A 12847-nucleotide genomic window follows, 5' to 3' on the forward strand; every position below is an offset into this window, starting at 1 on the left:
TATTCAAATAAAAAATAAATAAAAAATGGGGTATATATTGTGTTTTATTTTATTTTTATTCATTAGAAGTGTATTTTATCCAATACAAATTGCGTCTGCAAAACTGCTGCGCAAATACCTTGTGACTGTGTGTGGTGACCCCTGCATTGTAATCATACACACAGTGTGGAGTATGAGGATTACTGCTGTTTTATGAGACAGGACTTCTAGTGAACGCTGCCACCTAGTGTACACACAAAATACTACACTCTACTAGTCTCTGAGTATAGAGCACGACCATAGCAGCTGTACATTGTCCCCTCCGTCCGCCCCGCCTCTTACTACTACAGCACGTAATAGCCGAGCACAGGTCTGTGCAGGTGAAATGGCTGGAGTATGTTTAATATACACAATAGCAGAACACAACCGTCCAGCACACTTCGCGTTTTGAATCGTGCAGGATACCGTAGCAATATAGGAAGAAGCCGGTCAGCTGACGAGCTGTGAGGGAGTCACGTGATTCGTACTGTGAGTTGAACCTTCAGCGGCGCGGACCGGGTGTAGAAGGCGTCTTGGCGTGTACTGGTCACCATGGCAACGGCGATAGTGAAGGAGAGCGCCAGGTAGTGTGTGAGTGACAGCTGTCACCACAGGGGTGGGGCTGTCATAGAGATGATCATATGTGCTACAGGGACCCTGTCATTGCAGCTCTGTCCTCATAATGGGCTTCAATCATGGAGGTTACCCCCTAACATGTCTGGTGAATGACCAGCTAAAGCACAACTAAAGGCACTTTACTTGCCTACTTTTTAACAATCCAGGTCCCTGTCAGCACCGGCATCTTCTTCCTGGGTGTCAGTCTTCGGTCATTGGCCAGGCGCAGGATAATGTAACTCCAAGGACAGTGGCGGCAGTGTAAGCTGAGACTGGGAGCAGGCAGGCTTTAAAGTGTTTCCAGGGCTTTTCCCCCCAGAGAATAGGTGTAGGAACTGCCCTTCAGAGTCACCTCTTGTCTGTACCCTACCCACCTCTGAGGACCATCCCTTGGTTCCACCCCCTACCCACCTCTAAGCACCATCCCTTGGTTCCACTCCCTACCCACTTCCGAGCACCATCCCTTGGTTCCACCCGCTACACACCTCTGAGCACTGTCCCTTGGTTCTTCCCCCTACCAACCTCCAAGAACTGTCCCTTGGTTCCACCCCCTACACACCTCTGAGCACCGTCTCTTGGTTCCACCCCCTACCCATCTTCGAGCACCATCCCTTGGTTCCACCCCTTACCCACCTTCGAACACCATCCCTTGGTTCCACCCCCTACCCACCTCCGAGCACCATCTTTTTGTTCCACCCACCTCCGAGCACTGTCCCTCGGTTCCATCCCCTACCCACTTCCAAACACAGTCCCTTGGTTCCACCCCCTACCCACCTCCGGGCACCGTCTTTTTGTTCCACCCACCTCTGAGCACCGTCCCTTGGTTCCATCCCCTACCCACTTCCAAGCACCGTCCCGTGGTTCCACCCCCTACCAACCTCCAAGCATCGGCCCTTGGTTCCGCCCCCTACCCACCTCCGAGCACCGTCCCTTGGTTCCACCCACCTCTGAGCACCGTCCCTTGCTTCCACCCACTACCCACCTCCGAGAACCATCCCTTGGTTCCACCCCCTACCCACTTCCAAACACCGTCCACAAATTTCCCAACAGCCAGCCCAGCATCAATAGACTCAGCAGCCAGCAACAGTAGATCCCTTCCAGCAACAACTGACTTCCCCCAGCAACAGAAGCCCAACCAGCAACAATAGACTGCTGTGCAAAAATAGATACGTTCCAGCAACAATAGACCCCCCCCTTAACAGTAGATCTCTTCCAGGAACAATTGACCCCCTGGCAACATAATCTCTCCCCCCCAGGAACAATAGATCCCACACTAACAACAATAATAGACTACATGCAATAGATATTCTTCAGGAACAATAGACCCCCTAGCAGCTGGGCTGTGATTGGATCCAATCACAGCACGAGTTTGCCAGCTGATTGGCTGTAGCCAATCACACACACAGAGTTCTGTGTTTACAAAAACACAGAAGTCTGTGAACACCGATCTAGCTGAAAAACAGAAAGATAGTGAAATAAAAGCAGCACACAATACACATTGTTAGGCACGCAGTTAACCCTTTTATCGCCCCTTGATGTTAACCCCTTCCCAGCCAGTGTCATTAGCGCAGTGACAGCGTACAGTATTAGCAAGGGGATAAAACCTTTTGGCGCTCAGGAAGAGAAACTTCAGGTTGAAAAACTGCAGCTTCTGGCTAAAAAATCAGGTAGTACCAGTACCTGGGGCCCAGATCTGTCTTCCTGCAGACAGTTCTTACCATTATGGGTCCCTGGTGCCACTGTCTTAGATATGGGAGCAAGCTGTGGCTTCCTGAGGAATCCCACTACATATGCATGAGCTCATGTGGTGTCTTGTGAAAGGTCCTGCAGCCTCCTGTGACGTGTTCCAGAAGGCTGCAAAAGAAGTGGGGAAAGAGATGTCCTCCTCACCTAGGCAAGGATTGTGGGAGCGGGTACCAATATAAATCAGTACTCCTGCCCTTGAAAAAAAAAAAACGTAACTCAGTTACAGGCTGGAGGGATGGAGTGAACCTGCAGGACTAGGAGCAGAAGATAGCTGGTGTGGTTGGAGGCTACTTATGTGTCAACATCCTAGAAATAGTCTATCCCAGTGGTAATCAACCCTGTCCTCATGGCTTACTAGCATGCCAGGTTTGCAGGATAACTGAAATACATCACAGGTAATATCATTTTCTGCTCAGTGATTTCAGTATTCTTGTCTGCATCTCCCCAGGGTAATAAATAAAATCTGGCCTGTTAGTGGGCTCTGAGGACAGGGTTGATGACCACTGGTCTATACAATACATTGTATCATTGGTGTATGGCAGGGCTCAACAATATCCGTGCGCCAGATCGCAATTGCGACAAGAAATTGTGACCTGGCGCCCGCCGGTAATTTGAGTATTTGAGGCCGCGGCCTTGTGAAGTCCCAAGCTTCCTTCTGTGACCTGTTCTAATATGTAAATGTTCACTGCCATCTCCTTCCCTCTAATTAGAACCCCCAAACATTGTATATATTTTTTATTCCAACACCCTAGAGAATAAAATTGCGATCGTTGCAATACTTTCTGTCACGCCGTATTTGCGCAGCGGTCTTACAAGCGCACTTTTTTGGGGGAAAAAAAATCACTTTTTTTAATTAAAAAATAAGACAACAGTAAAGTTAGCCCAATTTATTTTTATATTGTGAAAGATAATGTTACGCCGAGTAAATTGATACCCAACATGTCACGCTTCAAAATTGTGTCCGCTCCTGGAATGCCGACAAACATTTACCCTTTAAAATCTCCATAGGCGACGTTTAAAAAATTCTACAGGTTGCATGTTTTGAGTCAGAGGAGGTCTAGAGCTAGAATTATTGCTCTCACTCTAAGGCCTTGTACACACGACCGAACATGTCCGCTGAAACAGGTCCGCGGACCAGTTTCCGCGGACATGTCCGACCGTGTGTAGGGCCTAGCGGACAGTTTTCCGGCCTAGCGGACAGGTTTCCAGCGGACAAAAGTTTTTTAGCATGCTAAGAAACTTGTCCGCTGGAAACATGTCCGTAGGACATGTCCGCTGGTTATGACGTCTAACCAGCGGCCCGAAATCCCGCGCATGCGTCGAATAGATTTGACGCATGCGAGTTCAATGCTTCCACGCGTGTTAGAGAATGTCGGTATCTTATACGTCACTGCGTTCTCTGTCCGCGGGGATTTTGGTCTGATGGTGTGTACACACATCAGACCAAAAGCTCCCAGCAGACATGTCCGATGAAAACGGTCCGTGGACCGTTTTCATCGGACATGTCTGCTTGTGTGTACAAGGCCTAACGACCGCGGCGATACCTCACATGTGTGGTTTGAATACCATTTACATATGCGGGCGCTACTCACGTATGTGTTCGCTTCTGCGTGCAAGCTCGTCGGGACGGGCGCGTTTTCTGGCTCCTAACTTTTTTAGCTGGCTCCTAGATTCCAAGAAAATTCGTCAAACCCTGGTGTATGGGGCTTTCATTGGCACCAAATATAATTCAAAAACAGAAAATAAACCAGGTAAAAAAAGTATTGAACACATCACCATTTTACTAGATAAATATATTTCTGATGGTGCTATTGACACAGGAAAAAAGTATTGAACACATAGTAGAAAGGGAGGTGCAAAAGGGCATGGAAAGCCAAGACAACAGCTGAAATCTATCAGTAATTAGCAGGGCTGTGGAGTCGGTAGATAAATGTTCCGACTCCGACTCCTCAGTTTTATGTACTTCCGACTCCGACTCCTCGACTCCGACTCCTCTGTATTAATATGCGAATGTATATTATACATTCCTTGAGGGAAAGAAACGCAACCTACCACCAGTGTCATCTTAAGAGCATTATAGGCCCCCGGGCAATACAGTGCACTGGGGCCCTGTCTACACAATCACACACTAGAATTTACTGACAAGAACCACATTTTTTACTGCCACTGCAAAAAAAGTACCTAAAATTACAGTTTTCAGTGCCCAACAATGCAAATGTCAGTATATAAACATATAGCTAGTGCTATTAGAAATGTGTTTAAGTTAAACAAAAGTAAAAAAAAAAAAAATGTCTTCATTGACATGAAGGTCAGGTTACTATAACCCAGCCAGCACAGAGTTTCCTCTTACATCAGAGTCTGCAGGATTCCCCCTTACAGTGCAAGGGAACTCTTATGTAAAGGGGAACGCTGCAGATCATGATCTAAGGGGGGAACTCCGATGTGGAGGGGGGCTATGGTGACCAGAGACAACCTTATATCAGAGTCCACTGCTTTCTCTTTCCCACTTACATCAGGGTCCGCAAACTGAGTTCCCCCTTGCATTGTAAGGGGGAATCCTGCAGACTCTGATGTGGGGGGGTACTCTGGTGACCAGAGACCACCTTCCTTAGATTAAATACACTAAGGTAAGGGGGGTCACTAATATAGGAGGGGGAACCTTTATATCAGTGCCCCCTTACATTTTTGCATTCACTCCCCCCTTACATCAGCAACCCCCCCGCACTCGTGGAGGACCGGATCTTCTCTGTGATTTCCGCGAACTGGTCATGGGCAGTTCTAACCCGTCACTCTCCATAATTTTTTACTGGGGTTGCTGGGCAGCCGGTGGGGCTCCCCAGGCAAGCGGGGCCCCCGGGCAACTGCCCAGCGTGCCCAATGGAAAAGATGGCCCTGCCTACCACAGGACTACTGGCTGGGAAGCCAACAGTCTACTGTATTGCACAGTTTAAGCAAAAGACAAACACAATGAAAACAAAGTTTTATAAAAAAAAATATATTAATCAATCAAGTGGCTGGATAGTAGCAGCAGGCATAAACATCAGGAACAGGATCTTTACCAGTTCAAAAATACAAACCACATTATTTGGTTGTTTTTGAACAAAAACAAAGCTTATCTATAATGAACCAAAAACAAAATCTGTAAAACCTAGAAATGGTTTATATTAATCTTGAAATGTAGTTATAGGCTTAGCAAATGCAAATCAATTCAATGTAGAGTTCTAAGGAAGAGAATTGCCTCTGCCAGATCCTCTTTCATAGAGGCTCTTAAGTCAGACTTTATTATTTTTAGGGCTGAAAATAATCTTTCGACACCGACTTGGGTGGGTGGCATTGCAGTAACTATTCTGGCCACATCACTAACGATCTCTGGATAAACAAGGATGGCTTCTTCAACAGTAAGTTTTGATGAGCGATCATACTTTTCAACTTCTTTTAGTGCTTTATAAAACTCCTGTTGGAATTTTTTTTTTAATTCCAATCTAAATTTAGTCGGAGTCGGTGCATTGTTTGCCGACTCCAGGTACCCAAAATTTCCCTCGACTCCGACTCCACAGCCCTGGTAATTAGAACGCACTCCTGCCCCTTGTCAGTGCAAATTAATAGCAGCTGGTTCAGTCTCAACTGATGGCCTATAAAAAGGTGTCTCATTACCAAGGTGTCACACAAGAAAGATATCATGATGGGCAAGACCTTTGCAACCTTATTGTTGAAAAACATACTAATGCCATTGGCTACAGAAGGATTTCTAAACTTCCGAATGTTCCAGTGAGCACTGTTGGAGCCATAATCCAAAAGTGGAAATAACTTACTTTCACCATAAACCAAAAGCCACAACCAGGTGCTCCTTGCAATATTTCTGACAGAGAAGTGAAAGAGCCACTTTTGGAGATCTTCAGAAAGACCTGGAATTAGCAGGTACAATTGTTTCAAAGAAAACATTAAGTAATGCACTCAACCGCCATGGCCTGTATGCACACTCACCACGCAAGACTCCATTGCTGAAGAAAAAGCATGTTAAAGCTCATTTAAAGTTTGCTGCACAACATTTAGACAAGCCAGTGAAATACTGGAAGAATATATAGTCTGGTCAGATGAGTGTGGGGATGTTTTTCAGCATACGGTACTGGAAAACTTCAGTTCTTTGATGGAAGGATGAATGGAAAAATGTACCAAGACATTCTTTATAAAAATGTGCTGCCATCTACCAGGATGATGAAGATGAGACGAGGGTGGACATTTCAGCAAGACAATGATCCCAAACACAAAGCCAAGGAAACTCTCAGTTGGTTTGAAAGAAAGAAAATAAATCTGCTTAAATTGAACAGCCAATCCCCTTACTTGAATCCAATAGAAAATCTATGGAAATAACCAAAGATCAGAGTTCATAGAAGAGGCCCACGGAACCTTCAAGATTTGAAGACTGTGTGAAGGAATGAGCAATGCATGCGACTAGATTCTCCATAAGGGAGGCTTCTTGAAGCTGTCATTACCAACAAAGGATTTTGTACCAAGTATTAAATACATTTCAGTTAGTGTGTTCAATACTTTTTCCCTGTGTAATTCCATTTTATTTCACATAACTTAAAGTGGTTGTAAAGCTTCGTGTTTTTTCACCTTAATGCATCTTATGCATTAAAGTTAAAAAACACCCTGCACTCTTGGCGCCCCCCCGAGCCCCCGTTTTACTTACCTGAGCCTCGAATCTCTGTCTGCTCGATCCCGCTTTGCTTTCCCCCAGGTTTTGTCTGCTCTTCATTGGATAGATTGATAGCAGCACAGCCATTGGCTCCCGCTGCTATCAATCAAATCCAATGAAGTGGCCGCCGGGGGGAAGGGGCGGAGTGATACAATTGGCGGGTATGGACGCCGATTGTATGGCATGGGAGTGAGCCCGCAAGCTAACCCCCTTGGGAGAGAGCTTCCCAGAGGGGGTCAGCTCTTGCGGGGAGGAGCCGCGAGAGATGCTGTGGGACCCCAAAACAGGAGGATCGGGGCAAAACGAACTGCACAGCGGTGGTAAGTATAACATACTTGTTATTTAAAAAAAAAAATTGCTGAACCTTTACAACCCATTTAATTTCAGAAGTTATTTGTTTTGGCTTCTTTGTATGTATGGGTTGTTATCGACATGTGGTGAAAATTTTATGTCAATAGCACCTCTAGAAATCTATTTACCTCGAAAAATGGTGATGTGTTCAACACTTATTTTACCCACTGTATATAAAAAAGTGTATTACACATATATTGCATATAACTAGTTCTCAAAACATAGTAGGCTTACAATCAGACCATAGGGGAACAAAACCCCATATACAAATCTCATAGGTTCAAGCGTAACAGTCTTGCTGAAGAAGAGTATCATTCTTCATCGGAGCATAAATACACATGGCTTTACAAGAATGAATAATTTTGTACATAGCAAAACTGAACAATAGAAACATATTGCAAAATGCAATAACATGGTGCTCTAAATACACACAAACTCTTATGCCGCGTACAGACGGTCGTTTTATGCGATGTAAAAAAACGACGGTTTTAAAAACGTCACTTTAATTGACCGTGTGTGGGGGAAAACGTCACTTTATGTCTTGTAAAAAACGACAAAAAAAAATTGAAGCATGCTTCAATTTTATGTGTCGTTTTTCAAAACGTCGTTTTTTGTGTCACAGAAATTGACCGTGTGTAGCAAAAAACTACGTTTTTGAACCCGCGCATGCCCAGAAGCTAGTTATGAAGCGAGCTTCAATGGAATAAACGTGGTGAACGTAACCTCGCTTTGCTAGAGCATTGTGAAAAAACGATGGTGTGTAGGCAACGTCGTTTTTGAAAATTTAAGTTTCAAAAACGTCGTTTTTTACTTCACAGAAAACGTCCGTTTTTTTTACATCGCATAAAACGACCGTCTGTACGCGGCATTAGAGAGATTAGTGGTGGCAAGCCTACAGATAAGAGGTAAAAACAATAAGCCTGCTGATGTGGTCTTAGGTAAATAGGTGGAAAAGCTACAACAAATGAGAATATAAAAAAAAAATATATATATATATACACACACACACACACACACACACACACACACACACACACACACACACACACAATGGGTATAGGAAAGAATTACCCCCCCTTAAAAAGAATCACATTTTGTTGGCTTGCAGCCTAAAATGAAGACAGACACAGTTTTTGTTTTATCCAGCTGTATTTACTCAGTGAAACTTCTACCATCCAAGTGAGATATATGACCCCAATATGTCAAAAAAGAAAAGTTGGAAAAGGGATCACCCACCCATCCTAAAAATGACTTGTAAACTCAAGTTTTAACTAATCACCTTCACAAAGCCATTTGACTATCAACTGTGATCAGCTGTGGTCAGTTTGATGAGTTTTAGGGCTCTTTCACACTGAACGCCCGTACAGGTCCGTCTGTCAGTTTTTTTTGCGGACCTGTACGGGCGCTCCGTGCTCCTCTATAGAGCTGCGGATGTCAGCGTTGACATGCCCGCTGACATCCGATCCGCCAAAGTGTGACGGAGGAAAAACCTTCTGGCGGATCGGATCGGGTGAATACGGACATACGGTCTGTGTTCATCCGATCCCCCATAGGGGGGAGCGGAGAAAAGACAGGGCGGTCCCTGCACAGTGTGCGGGGACCGCCCTGTCATCCGCCGGCTCAGCGGGGATCAACGGAGCGATCCCCGCTGAGCAAGCGGAGGTGCACGGGGCGGATCATTACTGATCCGCCCAGTGTGAAAGAGCCCTTACTGGAGCATTTCAGTCCCTGGTAGTGCAACTGAAGCAAACAACTACTGGGTGGCAATACGCTGTTATAATCTGGGATAAAGTTGTGAAAAGACACAAGTCAGGGGATGGATACAAAACATTTTCAAAGGCTTTATCAATGTCTGGAAGCACAGTGAAGTCTATTATTAAGTGGGAAGGTATTTGGTACAACACAGACCCTCCCCAAACTGGATTAAAGAGCCAGGAGGAAACTGGTCAGAGAGGCCACCAAGAGGCCTACAGCAACTGAAGCAGTTGCAGGAATCAATGACAGAGTGGTCATTATGTGAATGTGACAACAATATCACAAATTCTCCACAAATGTGGCTTGTATGGGAGGGTTGCAAGAAAAAAGCCGCTCCTCAAGAAAGGCCACATGCAGTCATGACTGAGCTTTGATGAGCCAGATGGGACTAAAACTGAATTTGGCCTCAACGCCAAATGATATGTCGGGTGGAAATCTAATACAGTTCACCATCCAAATAACACCATTCCTACAGTAAAGCATGGAGGTGGTAATATCCTGTGGAATGACTTGAAGACTGCAGTCCATCAAATTTAACTGAACTCGAGCAATTCTGCAAAGAAGAGTGGGCAAATAGAAGTGCAAAGTTAGTAGGGACATATGCCAACAGACTAAAGGCTGTAATAAAAGCAAAAGGTGGTTCAACAAAATACTAACACAGGGGGGTGATCCTTTTTTCAACTCAGTGATTCTGTTTTTGAAAATTCAATTTTTAATTTTTTATGACACGTTGGTGTTATATCTTTCACTTGGATTTTATAAGTTGCACTGAGTAAATACAGCTGGATAAAACAAAAACTGTGTCTGTCTTCATTTCAGACTGCAAAGCAACAAAATGTGATTATTTTAGAGCCCTTGCCCGGGGCCGCCCGTTCGCTAGCGGTAAAGTGCTGCTTGTTTTAGCTGTTCGAGTGGCGCTTTTTCGGCCACTAGCGGGGAGATTTTAACCCCCCGCTAGCGGCCGAAGAAGGGGTTAAAAATGCCCGTGTTGCGGTGCTTTTCAGGTGCCTATTCACTGCTATGGGCAGGGGTGTTTTGGGAGCGCTGTATACAGTGCTCCCAAACCTCCCTAAATATGCTGCTTGCAGGACTTTTTCTAATGTCCTGCAAGTGCACCGCCCTAGTGTGAAAGCACTCAGGCTTTCACATTCGGGTAGCATGGGAGGCAGTTCTCAGGCGCTATTTCTAGCACGAAAACACCTGAAAACTGTCTCAGTGTGAAAGGGGTCTTAAGGGGGTGGGGAGGGGGATTCTTTTCTATACCCACTGTATATGGTAAGTTCACCTTTTCTGAAAAAAGGAAAAGATGAAATAACACTCTACACCTTCCCCACCCTTCTGGTCCCGGCTGTACTTGCCTCTATGGGTGAAGTGCTGTCAGTGCCTACACAGCCTGTGTAGCAGTCTGTGGGTCCCCTTCTTTCTCTTGGTCCTCTGGGGATGGATCAGAGTGATTTGGATTGGTCAAAGCAGTCACGTGTTGGTGCTGACCAGTGTGACAATGAAACAGGTGCACCTGGCATTAAATATTTATTGTACATCAAAGAATGTATATAATATAACACCTATTAAAAATGTTTTCCCAAAACCATTATAATTTCAGTTTAAGATTTTATCTTTCTATCTTTCCTAGCATTAAGCAAGCAGTCTCCATTATGAATGAAATGGATGAAGCCAAATTCCCCAGACTGCTTTCTCGCATTCTTCAAAAACTACACCTCAAAGTAAGTGAGACTGGATGCGCTTTCACAATATGTGGAAAACCTAACCCTAACCTCCTATTTATATTATCTGTTAAGCAGGGGTGTATTTAGGTTTTGTGCTGCCCTAGGCCTGGTGAAACTCACGCACCCCCTACTTTATATATGACGCACCCCTTCCTTTTTAAGACCCGCCCTGTCATTTTCATGGGATGAGGACAGAGGGACAGGGTGGGATGAGGACAGGGTGGGATGAGGACAGGGGGAGAGGGTGGGATGAGGACAGGGGGAGAGGGTGGGATGAGCACAGGGGGACAGGGTGGGATGAGCACAGGGGGACAGGGTGGGATGAGCACAGGGTGGGATGAGGACAGAGGGACAGGGTGGGATGAGCACAGGGAGACAGGTTGGGATGAGCACAGGGGGACAGGGTGGGATTGCTTTTTCGCCGCCCCCCGCAAAGTGCCACCCTAGGCCTGGGCCTTGTCGGCCTAAGCCATAATACATCTCTGCTGTTTAGTAGTTTAGGACACTGGGTGTGCTACACATAGACCAAAAACAATGTTCTCAAAGAACATACCTGTAGAAGCACGTGTGTCATATGTCCAGTACTTCTGCCTTGATGACAGCTCTTAAACTAAATCTGGGAGCTGTTGTGTACATACAGCAGCTCTAACCGCTTCTGCTGTCAAAAAGACTGTTTGATTTATCAATAGCATTCCGAGAAACACAAGACAACATTGTTACTTTTGTATCTACTCTGTTTCATTTATCTGCAAATCACAGGGATGAGCTTACATCTGTGAATTATGTCAGCTGAAAGAGAAGTATGGGATTTAATAAAAACCAAAACAAGCAATCATACTCGCTTAGATGGATGCAGCATCAGTGCGATGCGGCATCTCTCGCCCCTAAGGCTGAGAACTGAGCGACCAATTACCACTGATCACTCAGTTTCTGGTCTTCAGTGAGCATAGAGCTGGTGACTGTCAGTCGCCATCTCTCTGCTCTGCCCCTCCTGTGCTCACTAGAGCTAGTACTAGGCTGTGCAGAGGGCAGGAGCGGCTGGCTCAGGAGTGGTTTAGTCAGCTGCTGGTCAGGCTTTTGGGTGGATCCCTCCAGCGTCTGGACCGGCTGACATCTCTTGGTAAGATCAGAACACATTACACTGATCACTGTATTAGTGTCACTTTCACTTAGGTACAGTGATGCATGACTGCGCAACTGCCAGTTAAAGTAGCACAGTGCCCAATAGTAAAAAAAATGCCCTGGTCATAAGGGGGATTCCAGAGCTTAAGTTGTTAAAATGTAACTTTGGCTCAAATAAAAAATGGCATAAATGATACAGTCTGTATGACAGACAGCAGTCTTTGTTTATCTACATTACCATACTAGCGCATTATGCCTTTACTTTGCAGGTCAGCAAAAAAAAAAGAGAGGCAGCGTTTACTTCCTCTTTAATGCATTAAGATAAAAAGCCTGTGCAGAAGCCTCCCCTAATACTTACCTGAGCCCCATCTCAATCCAGCGATGTTCACAAATGCCTCGACCGTCCGGGACTCTCCTCTTTATTGGCTGAGACACAGCAGCGCCATTGACTCCTGCTGCTGTCAATCAAAGTCAGTTAGCCAATGATGAGGGGGGCCAAACTGAAACTCTGTGTCTGAATTGACACACAGAGCTGCTTGCTGTGGGGGCACTCAAAGGGAGGATGGGGCCGGGAGAGCTGAAGAGGGACCCGAGAAGAGGAGGATCTGGGCTGCTCTGTGCAAATCCACTTCACAGAGCAGGTAATTATAACATGTTTTTTATTTTTATTGAAAAAAAGGAGACTTTACATTTACAATTGCTTTAAGTCTGTGCTGGCTACTTTTATAAACCAATGGAGAACTTATGTGAGCCCTTACATTACAGTAAGTGACTAATTAGACCTACTTTACTCATGGTAACCTCAACCAGATGC

At 45.3% G+C, this 12847-nt stretch overlaps 1 protein-coding gene across 2 annotated transcripts in view; it reads left to right on the plus strand.

Moving 5' to 3' along the window:
• Positions 1-379: 379 nt before the first annotated feature.
• The window catches only part of COMMD10 (COMM domain containing 10), a 558588-nt gene continuing 546120 nt past the window's right edge, over positions 380-12847 (plus strand). Inside the window, exons 1-2 of one of the 2 annotated variants that reach the window (XM_040343852.1) lie at positions 380-602; positions 10818-10908. In XM_040343852.1, coding sequence (XP_040199786.1) covers positions 571-602; positions 10818-10908 — 123 coding nt within the window. In that variant the 5' untranslated portion in view covers positions 380-570. The remainder of the gene's footprint in view (positions 603-10817; positions 10909-12847) is intronic. The other variant, XM_040343862.1, reaches the window with a different exon arrangement.

The sequence above is a fragment of the Rana temporaria genome, chromosome 1 (assembly GCF_905171775.1).
Source record: "Rana temporaria chromosome 1, aRanTem1.1, whole genome shotgun sequence".
Classification (NCBI taxonomy): Eukaryota; Metazoa; Chordata; class Amphibia; order Anura; family Ranidae; genus Rana; species Rana temporaria.